Source organism: Chinchilla lanigera, unplaced genomic scaffold, assembly GCF_000276665.1.
Source record: "Chinchilla lanigera isolate Chin_1 unplaced genomic scaffold, ChiLan1.0 scaffold00032, whole genome shotgun sequence".
Classification (NCBI taxonomy): Eukaryota; Metazoa; Chordata; class Mammalia; order Rodentia; family Chinchillidae; genus Chinchilla; species Chinchilla lanigera.
This window is the reverse complement of record NW_004955433.1, coordinates 14,849,908-14,870,148: the sequence shown is the minus strand read 5'-3', so window position 1 is coordinate 14,870,148 and position 20,241 is coordinate 14,849,908. Positions and strand designations below refer to the sequence as shown.

The window sequence follows — 20,241 nt, the reverse complement described above, 5'->3', positions numbered from 1 at the left end:
GGCAAGGTATTGGGGTTGAGAAGCAAAGTTGAGGGAACTGGCCTAGAGGTAGGAGTCATCAGGACTTGTCTGAGGGACAGTCAAGAGACAATCTATATTGCAAAGAGTGTTAGACAGTGCCATATGATTAAAGGCCTTGACATAGCAGCAAAAGGGCATCTGAGTAAAGGTTTTTGCAAGTAGAATGTTTTGGCTGAGGATATAGCTCAGTGGCACAGCTCCTGCCTGGCAAGCATAAGGTTCTGAGTTTGACTCCCAGTATACACACACATACACACACACACATACAAACCACCCCAAAAGTAGAATGTTTTTTTTTTTTTTTGGTTTTTCTCCGGTACCGGGAACCAAACTCACGACCTTGCGCTTGCCAGGCAGGCGCTTTTGCCGCTGAGCTAAATCCCCAGCCCCTAAAAGTAGAATGTTTTGAAAGTAGAATGCTGGAGTTAGAAGCATACAATGTAATTTTTTTTTTTCTGATACTGGGAATCAAACTCAGGACCTTGCGCTTGCCAGGCAGGGGCTTGTGCCGCTGAGCTTTATCCCCATACACTGTAATTTTTATTGAGAGTCTCTAGGATACTTTCTGCTACAGTATAGCCAATCTACCAGTACAGGACCCTATAAAGAAGAACTCACACTCATTCTTAGAAAAGGAAAGCCAGTAAGCCTACCGAAGAAACAGGTTTGGAAATAGAAAGACATTTTGTTTTATTTATTTATTGTTTTGGAACAGGGATGTGAACTCAGGACCTCACACATGTCAGGCAGGTGCTGCACCCCTGAGCTATACCCCTGGCTATTTTATCTTTTTTAAAAGGAGTACTTTGATTTATTTTAAGTATGACATGAAGGGATTTTTTTTTTTTTTTTTGGTCTTCTGTTCACCTTTCATCACATAGTTGTGCAGCAAGAATTTTTCTCATGAAGGGGAAAGGAAGATACAACAGTAGTATAGTTTTTGTTCTAGTAGTCCTTGAAGGAGCAAAAGACAAAAAGCTGGCAATCATTCACAAAAATCACAACAAACTGAATTATACATGGAAGAACACAAGGCAAAAACAAAGAATGTTATGCACTGTATACAGTATTAGAGCCTCTCATCAGATAGTAACTGTGGGAAAATCTGATTTACAGAATTAAAAAAGAACTAAATTCTAGAGGGACAGGTATGGTGGTGCACATCTGTAATCCCAGCACTCAGGAGGCTGAGGCAGGAGGATCATCCCAAGTTCAAGGCCAGCCTGGGCTACATAGTGAACTCAAGGCCAGCCTGAACTACACAGTGAGACCCTGTCTCAAAAAAGAGAACTAAATTCTAGAAACTTTTGACAATTTATTAGTATTTCAGTTATCAGATTCCTCATCCTTCAAATGAATAGGTAGTTTACCAGTCCTCCAGTTTTATTTATTTATTCATTCTTTTTTAGTATGTCATAACATTGATCACATTCATCATAGGGAATTTATACCTGTACATAATATGTCTTGATTTTTCTTTTCTTTCCCCATTCCCCTCCCTTCTCTTCAGCCCTTCTCCTCCCCATTTACAAAAGCTTTGTTTCCATTTTTTCCTTCTATTCTCTTTTTTTCCCTTTCCATCCCTTCCCCCTCCCCGCTTCTCTTGTTCCCCTAGAAAAAGACATTTTAATACAGGACAACTCCCACTTACAGAGATTGTCTAAGCTCCACTGGGCACAGAAACCAACTTGACGTTTCAAATAATCAGGCTCATCAGCCCAGGACTCCAATGTGACAAGCCGGTCACTAATGCTGGATTCAGAGATAGTCAATTTATTTTCACCTGTTAGGAAGATGAAATCCTTAAATTAACAAAGAAAATGTAGGGTGATTTGCTCAACAGGTTAGTAGTGGTAAATAAGGAGTGAAAAGAGGCAATTAGAGAACTTGGAGACCAGAATGGACTTCATTAAAGTTTTTAGGGGTTACACGGTCGAAACTTTAACTATTCTCTGTAACTGTGGTCACTAAGTTCAGATTCTTAGGCAAGAAAATGCTTGCCTTTATTCCTGTTACTCTTTACTGGCTCTGAAATGGCTACCTAGACAAAAACAGAAGGTATGCACATTTGATGGAGTTCAAAGTGCAAGCTCACCCAGTAACTACAAAAAATAAAGATTTTTAACAACCAGCACAGAAGAGAGCCTTACTGCAAGAAGTCACTATACGTACTTGTCTGTGCAAACTTTTCCAGTGCGATAAGTGCAAAGAGCATGACTGTGGGGTGGGACTGTAACTTCTGAAAGACAATAAAAGATTAAGAAAATATCATTCCCCCTGCAGAGGTAGCACAAGTTATCAATTTCACTTTATTACACAATGTGCACTCAATTTTGGGGGGAGCAGTCAAAAAATTACACTCCCTCAACTCTTTAATTATCTATTTAGCTAACTGTTAGCAATGAAGAACCAAGATAGTCTTTCTCTCTTAAAGTCATTGACTTAATGTATGGATACAGAAATTCAACAGTATCTTGTAAAATGTATTATTATTTTACTTAGTAACATTTACTTTAGGACTCTGTTAAAATAATGACTCTTATGTTCATTTAAACCATACAAACTAGAATTGTAGCTAAAAGTGCTTTTTATTTAGAACCTTAAAAGGAAATAGTCAATGCAACAATCCAGAAGTATAATGAAATTAACAGCCATTGTCTTGGCTTTTAATATAATCCCTGAAAAGAATTCCACAAATGCTACTGATAATAGGGGAGAGAGCAACATTTGTGTTCACATCACACAAGTTCCATTTAAAGAAAGATCTACCATTTAACCTCACATCTTCTCCCAGCCATGCTTTCCCAACCTGTGCTCTAGAACCTCGGAGGAACGTCACTCACTTTCCTGTTACCGACCTATAAGGCAAAGCTCATATGTAACCACCACCCTCCCCTGCTGCAAAGTCTGTTCAGCATCAACACTGTTTTTTCCATCTCCATTCCCAATCCCTCTGTCTGGCTTTTCCAGCCCTGAACTCTCCACCTGGCTTCTCAGTCTATGTCCTACTACCTCTGAAGGCAACCTTCCATGATCAGACGATCTCTGCTTCTGGACTTCCACCTGTGGTATTTCTGTAGTCAAGAAACCCACTGTGTCCTCCACTAGGCACAATGAGATCCTAGTTTATGGCATGCCTCAGCAGAGGTGCTCTTTTTATCAAGAAGGCTGTCTCTCATGACTGCTCCAGTCCTCACACTCACACCACCCATCTCTTTGCCTCCTCTGAACTCTTAAAGCACTTAGTCTAGAGGAAGAGATTGTGCCTTTGATTGCATCCTGTCATAAAATGGACTCTAAATATCTTGTCTGAGAGTTTTGTTTCTTCAACTAACCAGTAAACTTCTTAAAGGCAAAGGAGGACTGACTGTTCAATTATTTTCTGTATCTGTACGGTGCTCACTTGGCGAAGTGTAACTGCAATCACATATCATGGTGGTACTGGTCTTTCCGATAGTTTTGAAAAAGGCCAATGCTCACTGGCTTGCAAAAATAACTTTTAAAAATACAGACCAGTCAAGATTTTAGTCAGCCCTGTGAAAGGTCTGAGAGTAAAGTGCAGGCTTCACAGATGATATATCAAATACTCCAAGGACGACAGTTGTAAGAGTGGTAGCACTGGGGGGAGGGCAGGCAGGAGCAGAGATTTATGTACACTGAGAACCTGACCCGAGTCGGATGCCATGTAATTTTGTTTTCACTGTGCAGCTCCCTATTACCATAGTAGACTCTAAGGACACACAAAAAAGTCAATCACAGCCGCTATCCTATGACTAACATTAAAACCAGACCAAGTCAGCTGTTTTTGCTTCTAATAAATTCCTATCCTACTTTTTTTTTTTTTTTTTAACATAGGAGGGAATAAACACTCAGGAAACACCTGCAAGTAAAATTTACAACTGATTCCATTCTCTGTGCCAGGGGCTATGCTGGCAATTTGAGAAAAATGCACACCTCTGAATAAGAATAACTAGCTTTGATGTCTCACTTACCAGACACTGCAGCAAATATTCCAGTATTCCTGGGCTAAGTAAACCTATACTTGCAGGACCTAGACAAATACAACAAACACTGAATATAATTAAAAGTGCCATATTATTTTTAATGGGCAATAATAACAATCAAATTGTTTTGGTAGAACTCTGTACCATTTACCAAGTACCTCACGTACACTGTTTTACTCAAGCCTCCTGCTCTGATGTTGGGAATAAATAGTACCATCCCATCTCACAGCTGAGCAACTGCATCCACACAGAAAAATGACTAACTCAAGGGCGCTTGGGGAGCATGAGGCAGAACCTGAACCCATGTATTCTGACTTCTAATCTATTATTTCTTCTACTATATATGAAGTAACTAATTGAACACTTCACATCTACCTTGCTGTGAACATTCTTAAAATCGCTAATAGTCATAAGTCTCTCATGACTATATATATACATATATATATATATATATATAGCTTTTATACTAAATTCAGTTCTTCCCTTATTCTTAGTTTTAAAGCAAATGAATGTTAAGATTTCCCTCAAATTTCTCTGAAAATCCACAACACTAAATGAGATTGCATTTAATTCTGCCCTCTGAGTAAATTTCTTACCCTTCCTTCTTTCTGCTATATCATGTTGAGCAAAGACTTGTGATGCAAACTATCCCTTAACATCAAAAAACCTGGATCTTCCTCTGTGGTACTTCCTCAAATTACCTGCTAGTTTCTCAGCTAGGCAGCCTAAGACTGCAGATGTGTTCCTGTGTTTGGCAGGATGACCCGAGTCCTGGCAAGCTACTTCTCCATTTAAATTGAGAATTTCAGTCAATTTCTGGAGTGCATCCTAAAAACAAAAATACAAGTGGATTTGGTACATACCCTCCTTGGGTTGTTTTTCCAAGAGAATTCTTTAAAACAAAGTTATATGCAAGTGTTACATGTACTCAGAATTACCATACAAAAATTATATAATGTACCCCAGTGATACAATTATTGTGGGAAATATTTTTTAATCAACCAGAAAGTTTTCTCACACGATCTGTTAGATCACATTTTCATTCAATTGTACAGGTTATACCAATTACATGATACATACTTTCTTTTTAGTGGTACTAATGACTGTACCGACATGTCAAGCAAGCACTATACTACCAAACTAGTCCTTTTTTTTCATTTTTTCTTTTTTGAGATAGGGTCTAGCTAAATTGGCAAAGCTGGGCACAGACTTGCAGTCCCCCACCTTCATTTCTGAAGTAGCTAGAATTATAGTTTATCTCACGATGCCTGGCTTGCTATATGCTCCTAAATCATTAAACAGACTAAACTAAATGTCAATACAGTTGATAACATTAGGGTCCAGTGATATGGAAGTAAGAAATTAACTTTTTAAAGAAGTTTTTAAAAATAATAAACTTTTAAAAAATAAATTTACCAAGTAAGAACAATCCTACCGAAGTTTTCAAGGCAAATTAAAAGGAAAAGGCGGGCCAGGGATATAGCTCAGAGGCACTAGTGCCTGCCTGGCAAGTACAAGGTGCTAAGTTCGATTCCTGATACCAAAAAAAAAAAAAAAAAGAAAAAAAGGAAAAGGAAAAGCCTACGGAAGATCAATTCATCCATGACTAAGCTAAAGACTTCCTTCTGTCCACCATGTCTCTCTAGGGCCCCAAATAAAAGACAAACAAAAAATGTCAGAATCCAAATTTTAAAAAATATATGGACTAAGGTATGAAAGTATGGTATTTCTGTTCTAAGTAAGGGATAATCACAAACATACTAAACCCTAAAAGACTCAAAAGTGCTTTAATACAATGTTTTTTTTGTCATAATAGAAAACTTTTGTTATAAGGAAAATGCACAGAGAAAGATAAAAAAATCAGTCCAGCAATTCAATAACCTGTTCTAGTTTCCAAATAAAGATTGTCATTTGGGAATGAATATTTCTATTTTTAACATTTAAAAAATATTAAACTAAAATCTTATATAGTATGCTATAGAGGATGGAGTACCTCATAATAATAAAAAAATTTTACACAATGAAATCAATATGAGTAAAACATCTCAAATGTATAGAAAGGAAATGCATTATATCAGATGTTCTTTGGGGTTCATCCTGTGCATAAGCACAGATGACAGTTTCATAGAAGATTAGTATTAACTTACTTTAGTGGGCAATGGACATTCATCTAGTAACAATGTTATAACAGCTGGTCCCAATGGATCTTCCAATGGAATAACTCTAATTAAAGACTGGACAACATCCAACCATCCTTCATCTAAGAGCAAATCAAGAAGATTATGTAGTGGAGTTACTATTTTGAAAATGTGAAAATACATTAAATTTACAAAGCCACAAAAGAGGATGTCGCATGAACACAGACACATTTTTGTTCTTCATCCTATAGCTTTTGAGAAGCTAATATTTGGCACAGCATTGCCAGTTGTCATGGCAGAGTCAAAAATTTGTTAAAAGGGTCTTGTGATTTGGGGGCATTTTTATTTGGAGGAAATTTAAGCTATGGTTTGTGTCCTCAAATTATGATTAAAACAGTTTAAAATATTTTACTTACTGCTAAGGAATTAACTGAGAAAATTAAGTATACTCAGCAGTTGACTCTATTTTCAGATGACAGGAAACAGAGATAAGAAATGATCCCCTCTAGAACAATTACAGTCAAAGATCTGTCAATATAAAAAAAAAATTCCCCCTATAACTTTAAATGATGCAAAACCATCACTAAGACATGTAGCTAAACCATTCAGGGTACAATACATAGTGTCTATTACATTTTTATAGGATAATTTCCACAAACCAAGGGCTTTTTCCTTTGTTATGTATTCTAAGTATTTCTGGATTCTTTGTCTTTAAAAAAGATGGCCACATTTCATTATTATTAATTCATTAGGAACTATTAGAAACAAACTTTAAAAATACCTGTTTCTGCCATTTCGTGTAATGTAATCATTGAATAGGGAGGTTCCTGATCACTGAAAAACAAACATTCAAGACATTAAACTTGAAGAAATAACAAGTGACAACTCCAAATAAAAATTCCATCTTCACATGTGGGAATAGAAAGAGAATGTATAAATGAACATTATGAATGTAGGGAAAGAGATGGAAGCATCAATCAGAGCTATAACTGGTAATATTTATACCACATGTGCTTATTTCCACAGTCACTGCCCATGATCGTTCACAAACAAAATAGGCAGGTGGGCACTCACAACAGTTACTATGTGGCCTGAGGTAAAAGCACAGGACTAAAACTGGAGACAAGACTCTATTCTGAGCTTTACATCCAAGGCCCAATGCTAACTGAGATGAGCCAGGAAGGTCAATCTCATCTTTTTCATACACACCTCAAAGAAATAACAGGGTGGAAAATGGCAATGCCAACTAGTGACTTACAGAAGCTAGGGCCTACATAAACATCTTCATTTCAAGGTTTTCTTCTGGGAAATATCACTACATGCTTAAACTTCATAAAATGGTATTAGAAGAAAAAGAAAGCAAACTTACTCAAGGACTATTTAATATTCTAGACACTGCTCTAAAATTGTATTATATACCTTAATTCCATGGGTTCTCAAGCTGGGGTCTCAGAAATCCTCAGGAAGTACTTCAGGGGAACTTCAATACTGAAATATTGTCTATCAAACAATGATAATTCTAATTGGTTGAGGATTCACCATTTATTTGTTTACATATTTTGGATCTGTTTTCTGCTGTGAAAAAACCCCATAAAGACTACTGTCTTAAAGCATTTAATCCTCAAAATACCTTTGTGACATGGGCATTAGTATGTTGATTTCAAGTACTTATTAATGCTGGTTGTCAGACATATCCTTTGTTCTTTCATAATAAGGGGAAATTACTATCTACAAAGAATTTTAAAAAACAATATAACTGGCTGAGGCAAACATTTCTGGAGAACAACATGGCAATAATGAAATTAAGTATTCACACAGTCAGTTCTAGAGACACTTTTACATAGGTCCATAAACTGATGCATGTTTTTGCATATTTTGCATGATTATCTGCAGGAACAAAAGTTTGGCAGGAACTTAAGTGATCATCCCAGATAAAACAAAATATAGTACCTTTAGACACACAAAGGAATATGCTACAGCAGTTAGAAGTAGTTGTAGATTTATACACAGCAACACACATCTTGAATATAATGTTAAGAGAAGTTAAAAACAAAGAGGTTTATAAAACTAAGTCAGTTTTTAAATATAAAAAATTATACACAAAACACTGTTCTTCTGATATAGACATAAAGAAACAAATGATAGGAGAATTGGAAGAACCTATCCTTCATTTTTCTGTTTTTGACACGCTCTTGCTATGTTGCTCAGGCTGGTCTTGATCTCCTGAACTCAACTGATCCTTCCCACTCATCCTCCCAAGTAACTGGGATTACAGGGAAGGACAGATATTAATGGTTATATTTGGAGGTGGGTGATCAAAAGAATGAGATTAGGGAATAAGGGAAAAATAATAAATTCAACAAAGATTCAGCAACCAAGAAGGAAAAGAAGTACTTCTGTTCTATGCAGAAGTACTTAATGTGTACACATACACATACACATACACACACATCCCTCTACATTCAAAGAACAAGGTAAGGTCTCTTGTGATTTAGAAGGAGAAGAGGAATTTCTGATGGGAGGCAGAAACTTGGTCAGGGGGCCTCTGGGCTGTGATCAGACACTGGACAGTGGTAGCCAGGAGATGTACTCTACTCTTTCAGGGCAGGACCCAAAATCCCACCTACAAGATGGTTGAGATGCACAAATGAAGCTGGGGTGGGGCCCCCTCTCAATGAATGAAAGGAGCAGAAAAAGTGAGCTACAGCTGGTATAAAGGATAAGTCTCCAGTGATAGAAAAAGGCAAAGAAAGCTATGCAGCAGGACCAGGGCTCCTTACAGTGGGTGAGCACTCCAATTTTAGATTCATGGGGTGGGGAGGAAAGCACCGGCCCCGAGGGGGCACACATAACATACAGACACAAACACAGCAAGGAAGACACTTCTATCGTGAGCAATCTACAGGGCTGGGGATGTAGACCAATGTGAAAATACTGGCCTAGCCAACACAAGGTTCAAACTGCAACAACAACAACAGCAACGAGTCTGTGTACTAAATTCCAAAGCACATAAGAATGACATTAAAACATTAAGACAAGGTCACTACCAAAAACATGTAAATAACTGAACTTCAAAACATTTTTTTTCAGAAAATTTTGCTATGTAGTTGAGGATGGCCTTGAACTCACTCTGTAGCCCGGGCTGGCCTTCAACTATGTAGCCCAGGTTAGCCTTGAACTCTAGGCAATCCTCCTGCTTCAGCCTCCTGAGTGCTGGGATTATAGGCATGCAATGTCATGCCCAGTAAGATGATTTTAAAATAAGTGTATGTACAGGAACAACTGTAAGAGGTATATTAAGTGAGAAACAAAACCAAAAAAAGTTATATGCATTAAAAAAGAAAAATTAGAGATCCTAGAAGTAAAATAGTTGCTGAAGTAAGTATCTTAAGAGATGGTATATTTAACTGTAGATATGCCATTAAGTGTGAAACTTAATGAATTAGAAAAGTATCGAGGGATGGACTCAGAACACCAGAAGCAACATTCAAAGACAAAATGGCTGAGAAACTTCCAGAAGTGAGAACATGATTTTAAACTGAAAGTACACAGGATTAACATTAGACAATCACAACAGAAAAATAACCAAAAAACCTTGTTTAAATGAGAGAAAAGCTAGGTATAGAGACGTGGGCAAATTGGCAGTTTATTTCAAAACAAAGTCATGGAAAACCAGAAACCGACACCATCCAACTCCATAGCAGTGGTGGCAAACCTATGGCACCAGAGCCCTCTCTGTTGGCACACAACCAAGTCACCCCAGCAGCTGAGCATCGGGTAACAGCTTTTTTTCTAAATGAAAAACAGCATTCAGGTTTAACTGTGGCGTTGGCACTTTGCAATAAATAAGTGGGTTTCAGGTTGCAGTTTAGGCCCTCGGTCTCTAAAAGGTTTGCTCTCACTACTGTATAGTGACTCTCATGTAGTGGCAATGGGTGCCCCTCTCCTACTCATCATCAGTGTCACTCTTTCCTTACTACAGACAACAGAAAGAAGAGGATAATAGAGATTGTTTTATAATTTTATAGCTGTATACATCCATTTAGATATAAGGCCACATGTTCTTTCATGTTTCATTTTAACAGACTTATAAACTTTATAGGTTATAAAATTCATCTCCTTTAACAGCTTCTAAAAAAACATGCATATATCCCTAGCACTTGTGTGGTACTGAGAATTGAATTCAGGGTCTCATGCACAGGAAGCATGCTCTCTTATACTGAGCTACATCCCTAGCCATTTTATTATTTTATTTGATCAGGACAAAGTCTTGTCATAGTGCCTAGGCTGGCCTTGAACTTGAGATTACCTTCCAATGGCTTTCTGAGTAGTTGGGATTGCAGGTATGTACCAGTAGGCCTGGCCACAGCCATGTTTACTTTTTTCTCTAGCATGTGTCCCCCCCCCACCCCTTTTTTTTTTTGTCTTTTTGAGACAGGGTTGCACTATGCAGTTCAGGCTAGCCTTGAGCTCACTTTGTAGCCCAGGCTGGTTTCAAACTCGCAACGATCCTCCTGCCTCAGCCTCCCCAGTGATGGGATTACAGGCATGCACCACTATGCCCGGCTCCCCTTTCCTATTTGCTCCACATAGGCCTTATTTTTCTCCCCAGTCAAAAGTTATACCTATGAGTCAGTAAAAACAGGTGTATGGTAAAAGCTACTTTGTTATTCAAAGGCAAATCAACTGTTTCACATAAGTGAATTACGTGCTTTATCAACAAGGTCATTTATAATTTGTAAAATTTCTTGGAGCTTAGAAATAAGGTCCCTACCTTGGTGCCATACTCCCTTAATCACTCTCTTAAAACAGGACAAAGTCTGTTCTGTTCCTGTTTTTTAAATGGGCTTACATGAATATTTATTGTGTTTTACTTCCTTTTGGGGGAAGGATAGCTTTTCATTATAATTATGAGGGGTAATTTTTGGAAAAATTATTACTCTTGAAGACCAACTATCATCCCACTATTTTGTGGGAGAATCTCATACAACTCTAACAATTTGTTTTTATGCACAGATATGTTATTTTGTTACAATTTTTGAGAATTAAACAAAACTTTTTATTAATGTGATTATAAAATATTTATAAATTTACTAGCAGGACCTGAAACAAACAAAACCCAGAAATTACTTTTTAAAATTACTACTATAGCAGCTGGAGATGTAGTTTAATGGTAGAGTATTCACCTACCATGCTGGAGGCCCTGAGTTCAATACCTAGCATCACAAAAAAAGGTGGTGGGGGGATTAATACCATCTATTGAGCAACTGTTTTACACAAAACAGCATACTAGATATTTTTTATATATTATCTCATGATGATTGTTGTAAGACAGGTGTTATTCTCATTATAGATGAGGAACCTGAAGCTTAGAGAAGTAGCTTACTAGTGAGTGGCTGGGCCAGAATTTGCACCTGGATCCATCAAGGTTCTAAAATTTGTGCCTTTAACTACTAAACTGATACAATCTGAGCTAACATGTTTTTTTTGTTTGTTTGTTTTTTTAGCTTGAACAGTACCCTTTAATTTCACTGTTATTCAATCTGGGGTCTTTCACTTAGAATTAGACAAAGCAGGGGATAAGACAAACAGGTACAGGTGTGCCCTGCAGTTTCAACTTACAAGTTTTCCAAATAGATCTTAGAGAATCAAATAAGAAATATTAAAGAGAGGAGAAGGAAACTCTTTTTGACCTTTGTCCTTAGGTTACCAATAGAACTTTCAAGCAGCCATGATCTTGGGTCAAACAATTCACCTTGAAAATCTCTGGTCAGTGGAGCAGAGAGGGAAGCACAGTAACAGTCTTCTTTAAATCATTTCCTATCATAGCTAGCACTACAAACTCACGCAATATTTACTACATTTCCTAATAAAGATCATAGTTTTAAATAATGTTTTCTGCTACAGAAATGTTTAGACATTTCAAGGCAGGACTAAGGTGATAAGAAGTTAAAACATCAAAATCTGTAATTTAATCTGCCACCAGAAGAGAAATATTCTCCCTCACTCCATAAACACAAGGCTTTGTGAGTATATACTAAATAAGCTGAAGGAATCCAAAAGTCATAGTTCCTGGCAGAATACTTTCCATTGCACTGGAGATGACAGTGAGTCAGATACTTACTTATCTACAAGAGTCCGTATTACTGCCAGTGTGTCCAGCACTAGCCCATCTACATTTTGTTTTTTTCTTCTTGGCTCATGTGGTCCTCGACCCCTCCTTGGTGGCCGAACAGGGTCCCGGGGTTGGCTCCTCATGTCAGCAGTGGGGATTGCATTGTTCTCGGCCTGTTGCTGGTGGGTGTCAACACTGTCTTCTGCTCCGCTGTCATCTCGGCAGATACAGGAATTACCCATGGTAGCAGCAGCACCTCTAGTCCCCAGTAGGTTGGCTATGTGCTCCTGAAGAGTCAACAGCAGACCCTGGCCAAGGCTTCTGCTTGCTAAGAACACGGCCCAACCAAAGACAATCATTTAGATAGTTTTCAGTTTTCCAAATACTGTTTTCATAATCTGTAGTTGAGGAACTTGCATCCTATTTGTTTTTAATGACTGAATGCCAAAGAAATTTGCAGAGCTGATCTCCAACATTATCAGCTACAGGGAAGCCTGGTCATCCACGGGCAGTTCTCAAAGAAAGAAAGGAAAAGAAAAGGAAAATGAATAGAAGATTCTTGATCACTCAATTACTCACACTTTACTAGTTTGGTTTTATATATAGTTGCATTACAACACAGAACCATCTGTGGTTATTTTTATAGGTTTCCAACACACATACACAAAATATCTTTGAATAACAGAATTAACAATCAACCAATAATTCCTTTTCATCATTATTAGAAAGTTGATTGCTAGACCATATTTTTGGAAACTATAGGCGATATAATCAATGTTCAAAAACCATATATGTGATTCTTCCTATCTCTACACATCAGAAGGATGTACAATTTATTCAAGGGCTCCTTTTGTGATAAAAATAATCTTTTTTTCTTTACACATATGGGATAATATGTTTCAAATAAAGTATCTAATTACATGTGTCTATTGTTAAAAAGTTATGATACAAATGTGATAGCACCTATTTGATAAGGAAAGAATAAAACAGTGTTCCTCTTAAATTACTAAAACTCCACTGATGTTCCACGTAGAGACTCATTCAAGAATTTACAGACATTGTACAAATCATTACAGAGTTTTTGTTTTAGGTAAGCAAGACTCTGTTTTGGAGAATGTGAATTTATATAACAGAGTTACATTCTCACAATCAGCTTGTTGCACAACAATCTGTTACACAGTTAAGAACAAGATGTATCAATTATCTTTGTCTGAAAATGCTAAGCACTTTGTACCAGGCACTATGGAGGCACTAAAACAGTAAGGACAAGGCATAGTCCTTGCCCTCTAGGAATTTATGGATGACATGACACACAGTATATTTATTATAAAAAACCAAAAACCAAGTGATTAGCCTTGAGTCGTGGTGCACACCTGTAATCCCAGCTACTGGGGAGACTGAGGCAGAAGGATTACAAATTTGAGGTTAGCCTGGACAACTTAGTAAGACCCTGACCCAAAATAAAAAATTTAAAAGGGCCAAGAGTATAGCTCAGTCATAGAAGGCCTCTGATATCAGGGCCCAGAACTGCAGTAATAAATGAATAATGAAAAATTAAACAGGGTGGGGATGGGTATAGAGTATGGCACTATAGTGCTTGCATAGCACGCCCTGGATTCAATTTCTGTGCCACAAAAGCCAAGTCAAATCCAACCAAATTACCAGCCAAACAAACAAAAACCCCAAATGATAGAACCAGCTTTTCATTGACCTGAGAACATCTGGTTAGGTTCTGAAAAGATTTGAAAGTAGGAGACTGACATGAGACTGGTAGCAAAAATTAACAAATCATGCTGGTATTTGGAGACTATGACATACAAGGAAAGGACAATGCTGATGTGCAGTCTCTACTCAACATTTGGATATATACAATTAATTCCTCATGTGTACTCACACAGGATTAGATATAATATTTATAATTCAGAAGGACTAGAAGAGAAAATTTACTTCCATTATGTGGGGCAAAATCACAGCAAGTTCTTTTCAATATTTTCTTAATCTACTGCTCACATGGGAAAAAAAGAGACAATGGATAGAAAGTCTTTACATATATGTAAGTATAAATACATGAGAGAGGAAGGCAAGGAGGGAAAAGAATGAGAGGTTGGGACAAGAGAGGAAGACAGTAGACATTATCTGCCCCCACACTACATACAGGGAGCAATGACTGAGCCAAGTTAATGCTGGAGATGTTCTTGGGTCCCCAAAACCAGCCAGGCTATCTTGAAAATTTGAAGGTTGTGCTAAAAGGATGTGACTGAAGTACACAGGCAGCAGCACGAAGCAAACACCCAGCTGGGAAAAACATTTTAACAAAGAACGCATTTTAAACCAGTAGAGCTGAAGTAAATGATATTCCCACTACTGAAGGGTCCAGGGTCCAATTCCCTCCAGAGAGTAGATTACTAAGAGATTTCAAAGCTTAAAAGGACGGAGGACACAGATGCCAGAAATAATTCTTTTAAAGGGCCCTTGGTATATGTTTCTACTGATCTGATAAACTATGCTGGTTTCTGGAAAAGACCAAAAAGCGCTACTTAAGAAGCCATGCTCTGGCCTTTCTCAGACACTGCACAGACAAGGCACTGCTGCAGCAATTCAGATGAGGGGAGTTTTCTGACGGGCCCAGCCCAGCTGTTTATGCCAGGGGAGCACTTTCTTGGAATCCTAAGGTATTATTTAATATTTAAAAAGTTAATCCAATGCACAAGGTTCTGGGCTTGATCCCCAGCACTGCAAAAACAGAAACCAACAATTCAGTTCAGTTTGAAAAGCTAAATGTTCCACAAGTCTAGAGCAAGTAGAAGCCCCTCTTTTGCTCTAAGCCCATTCCTTTCCCAAACTTAACCCTTAAAGCTTCATGTTTGTTTCTGTACCGATTATTATCCATTCTTATAGATCAAATTTTTTCCTTAAATCTGATCAGGAAAAGGCCAAAAATACTGTTCTGTGATTTGTACTTTTTTTTTTTTTTTTTAAGTGTTTTGAGACAGAGACTCACCACGTAGTTCAGTCAGCCCTTGAACTCACTATGTAGTCCAGGCTGGCCTCAAACTCAAGAGTGATCTTCCTGCCTCAGCCTCCTGAGTGCTGGAATTACAGGCATGTGCCACCACGCCCAGCTGTACTCTTTAATACCACTTTAGTCCTGTATTCTTTCACCCTGTTTAAAGGCTGTATATGAATCTATATTCTATTCATCATAGTTTCTTATCCACTATGTTATAAAAATTTGTGGTTAGCCCAACTAACACATTGGGGATGGTGGGAAGGAGTGGTTCAAGACCTGATACAAGGGAACTCTTTGGTGGATGTGTCTCTAACTACAATGCCTCTCCACTGTGGTGAGGGCCCAGGACTGTGATCAGCCCAGCCAGAGCTGAAAGGATTCTACTGGCTTCTCTAATGCTCTAGAGCTTTTCCCCACCAACACTATGGAAGGCAGGATGGAACACAAGTTGCACACCATAGATCCATACCTTAGGGAGACACATCAGGTACTAAAAATGACTGGCAGTGATTTGAGAATGTCAAGGTAAGCTTAAATCCTAGAAAACAAACCCATGAAGAGAACAGGGCCTACAAAGGTACAGGTTAGTGCCAACTGTTACAAAGCTATTTAGAATAATTAACAATAAACAATGTTGAGATTACCCATAAAGATGGCAGTTTATTGGATTGCAATTCTTAACTTTCTACCCCCAATTTTTCCCTAAGGTTTATAGAAACTGAATATAGAACCATTTATGCAGATTTATATTCAGTACAATTTTAAGGTGTCTGGAAGATACCCAATATATGCAGATATTTTTAAAAATCTCACTAAATTTGGAGGCAAGAAGACAAAAATTAAGGGTTTTTTCTTCTATTTCCAAATTGAATTCAAGTGTATTTTGGCTCAATTCCTTCCAAAGAAGTCATTTTCCTTAAATGACCCAGAAAATGATACCAGCTATGTCAGAGAAGGAAAGGGTATTTTAGAGATTATTTTATTTTTTGAGACACTAATAAAATAGACATTATTTTATTTTTGAGACACTAATAAAATAGAAATTATTTTATTTTTTATGTTGCCCAGGCTGGCCCTGGACTCTGGTGCTCAAGCAATTCTCTTACTTCAGCCTCCCAAGTGGTTGGGATTATAGGCATGTGCCACTGGGCCCAGAAAAAAATAACGTTTTTTCTGGTACCGAAGACTGAACCCAGGCCTCTGTCTGAGCTATTTTCCCAGCCTTTCTTATATTTTATTTTGAGACAGGGTTTCACTAAGTCACTAAATTGGGTAGGCTGGGCTCAAACTTGTGATCCTACTGCTTGGGCCTCCCAAACTGCTGGGATTATAGGTGTGCACAACCACACCTGGCCAAAATGAAAATTTTTTTTCCCTTGAAACAGGGTCTTGCTCTGTAGTTCAGGCTATTCTTAAGTTATGTGGCCCAGGCTGGCCTCAAACTCACAGCAATCCTCCTGCCTCAGCCTCCTGAGTCCTGGGATCACAGGCATGAGCCATCATGCCCAGCCAAAATGGATTTTTTAAAAAAGTTTTCACATACTTTAAAACCAAAGCTTTATTTTTGTTTTTTAAAGGCCTAGATGTAAGCCAGACAGTGGCATACACCTGAAATCCCAGCTACTTGGGAAGCTGAGGAAGAAGGCCCACAACTGTGAGGCCAACCTGGACAATTTAGTGACGGGGCTGTGGCTCAGTGGTAAAGCATTTGTCTAGTAAGCACAAGGACACAAGTTCAATCCCTAGTACTACAAAAACAAACAAACAAGAAACAAATAAAGGAACTCAGCTATATAGATCAAGTGTAAAGAAGAGGTTAATTAAGTGGAAGAAGTCAGGAGGTGTTTTTACAGAGGAAAGCCTACAAAATATACAATAAATAAACAAGAGCTATTATCTTTAAAGAATTTCTAAAATGAGCACATAGAGTACTTTTGAGAGTATGTACAGCCACAGGCAGGGCACATAAATGAACACGTATATTTCAGACTGGTGCAGCACTAAAAATATACACTTTTTATTTGAAAATGGTAGTTACTCATGATACTGCTCACTGGAAAGAAGTAACCGACTATCGCTTAGGTGATAAAGCTAACCAGTTATATTTCAGACAGGTGTTTATCTCATTAAAAAATTACTGTCCCATTTCTAAGAACCATTTTTTAAAGACATTAACAGTTTATAGCTTTGACATAGGAAGCCAGAGGCCACCTATAGTACAGTTCACCACTTTTGCAGGCAGACTTGGGCACAAGTCCCAGAGCTGCAATACTTACTAGTATACATCCTAATTAACCTGACCGTTTACACATTTTACAAAATGGAGACAGTAACAGTTCTTACCTCACAGTATAACTCTATTCTTTTTTTTGTTTTGTTTTGTTTTTTTGTTTTTCTCCAGTACCGGGAACCGAACTCACGACCTTGCGCCTGCCAGGCAGGCGCTTTTGCCGCTGAGCTAAATCCCCAGCCCCTCACAGTATAACTCTAAATAGACAAAATCCACATTTCTAAAAGGTGGTCCAAACCTGTATTTTCTTAAAAGCTTCCCAGATGATGATGATGGCATGCAGGTCTGGAAATTCCTGGTGTAGTATGTACCACAAACCTGGCACAGCAGGTAGGACCAACCTTACTGAAGGGTCAAACTAAAATACTAAAGGGTGATTCTTATGAGGTCAAAAGTACTGATACCCCTTTCCAGAGAAATGAACTGAGATTATTTCTGAATGTAACCCTTTGGAGATGTCAGCTGAAATAATCATCAGATTAGATGTCTTTCTACTTAGTAGAGTTAAATCCCCAGCCCCTTTTGTTTTGTCTTTTGAAAAGATTAGAAGTATATCAATTTGTGGGATATACTATATCAACAAAATGAAAAAAAATAGGTCCATGTATTTCCTATCATATGTATTTCACAAAGCATCACAATGAACATACACGGTACTCTGCTTATGGATAATATGACCCAGGGTTGACACACTGCATAAAAATAGAGACTAGAGATTATTAGGTAAAGGCAACACATCTGTAATATGCATTTCACCTCAACTCTGAAGACTACTCAGCATTAGCTCATGAATTTTGAAACAAAAAAATCTAGTGATATAATTTGAATATACACAACTATGACATTTGTGGCAATCAACTGATTTAATGATAATTTTTATCACTGGATGTCACTGCTTTAGTACAAAGACTTTTCTTGCTCTTTAAATGGTAACACTTTTTAGACCATTTTACTCTTGATAACCATTTTGCTGCAAGAGCATAATTATAATCAAACATTTTCTTTGCAAATGTTTCTCTGAAATGTGGCATTATTAATTTTGATCCTTTCCATGTGTGTGTATGTGTGTGTATGTGTGTGTGTTGCCGTGTTGGAGCTCAAATTCAGGGCCCTGCACATGCCATCTACCATTAAGTAACTCCCACAGCATCTTTCCTTTTTAAAAAAGCACGTAAAGATCATTCTCCAATTCTATACCATATGATTCGATTATTTTTTGTTTTGTCTTTTTTTTTTATTTTGTTTATTTTTTGTTTTTTTTCTGGTACCGGGACTTGAACTCATGACGTCAAACTTGCCAGGCAGGCGCTGTGCTGCTGAGCTAAGTCCCCAGCCCCTTTTGTTTTGTCTTTTGAAATTAGGATCTCACTATGTAGTTCGGGCTGGCCTTGAACTTTTTTTTTTTTGTCTTTTTGAGACAGGGTCTTGCTATGCAGTTCAGGTTGGCCTTGAGCTCACTTTGTCGCCCAGGCTGGTCTCGAACTCACAATGATCCTCCTGCCTCAGCCTCCCCAGTGCTGGGATTACAGGCATGCGCCACCACACCCAGCTGGCCATGAACTCGCAACCGGTTTCAGCCTCTCCAGAACTGGCAGTACAAGTGTGTACCAACATGGTTGGCTGGGAGTCTCAGTTAATTTGCTGTTAAAGCACCAAGGTTTTGGTACTCTCCGTCAGTACAAAGCCCAGCCCTCTATCATCACAGCCAGCTCACCACAAAGGCATCTAGCCAACTGGCCTAACTCTAACAAATGGTCCAGGAATCAATGATTCATTTCCTTAAGTATTTGTTTGCATCTAGTCATTAAGCAGATCAGAGACAGAAAGAACTTTATTTTTCCTGAAAATAAGACTTCAGGATTATGCTACCAAGAGGGAGAAGCTTATTAAATGATCACAAGGAAGAAAAACCACACACTGGGCACAAAATTACTATTACTATAATCTTTTCCTCATCATTCCAAAATGCTGCTATATTGCAGTATATTTTTTTCAGTGTTTCCCCACCCAAGAAGAAATCCTTATAATACTTTATTTCAAAGTAAGTTTCAGGCTTCAGTGTACCTCAGCATGCATATCACTAGCTAGACTACTCTTTTCTTTGTTTGTTTGTTTCCTCTCTCCAATGTGGGGACTGAACACAGGGCCTTTGCACTAGGCTCCATCCTCAAATCTTTCTATTTTTGAGACAGGGTCTCCCTAAGTCATTAAGTTGCCCAGAATGGATTGAACTTTCAATCCTCCTGCCTTAGCCACCCAGAATAATTACAGAAATATGCCACCACACCCTGCTAAAATCTAATGTTTTTAGAAATTACATTTGCATATAAAGAAATGTGCAAATCTTAATAATATATATGTGGAGTTTAATCAATCATACATCTGTATCCTCAAAGTCTATCAAGGTAGAGAACATTACTCAAAATACTCTTGCTTTTAAAATATTCTGCAGAACACCTTAAAGACAAGAACTTTCTTCCTAAAGGCTGTGTTTATGTGGGAAAAAACAGAAGTGTACAAGTCTGATTACTTGGTAGTGTAATACGCAGATAAGAAAAATAGGTATCTTCCGAGAGTAGACTTGCTAGTTGAAACAGAAACCACCTAAAGATGTTTTAATTGGAGTGTTTCTGTCCTTAGACTATAAAGCATCTACTATTTTT

General features: G+C 37.9%; 1 protein-coding gene across 2 annotated transcripts in view; it reads right to left on the bottom strand.

Moving 5' to 3' along the window:
• The window catches only part of Rspry1 (ring finger and SPRY domain containing 1), a 40,563-nt gene that overhangs the window by 13,935 nt on the left and 6,387 nt on the right, over positions 1-20,241 (bottom strand). For both annotated transcript variants that reach the window (XM_005388375.2, XM_005388377.2), the window contains exons 2-8: positions 12,288-12,792; positions 6,945-6,997; positions 6,173-6,285; positions 4,727-4,853; positions 4,014-4,072; positions 2,194-2,260; positions 1,673-1,804 (exon numbers count right to left, since the gene is read on the bottom strand). In XM_005388375.2, the coding sequence (XP_005388432.1) occupies positions 1,673-1,804; positions 2,194-2,260; positions 4,014-4,072; positions 4,727-4,853; positions 6,173-6,285; positions 6,945-6,997; positions 12,288-12,637 (901 nt within the window). In that variant the 5' untranslated portion in view covers positions 12,638-12,792. The remainder of the gene's footprint in view (positions 1-1,672; positions 1,805-2,193; positions 2,261-4,013; positions 4,073-4,726; positions 4,854-6,172; positions 6,286-6,944; positions 6,998-12,287; positions 12,793-20,241) is intronic.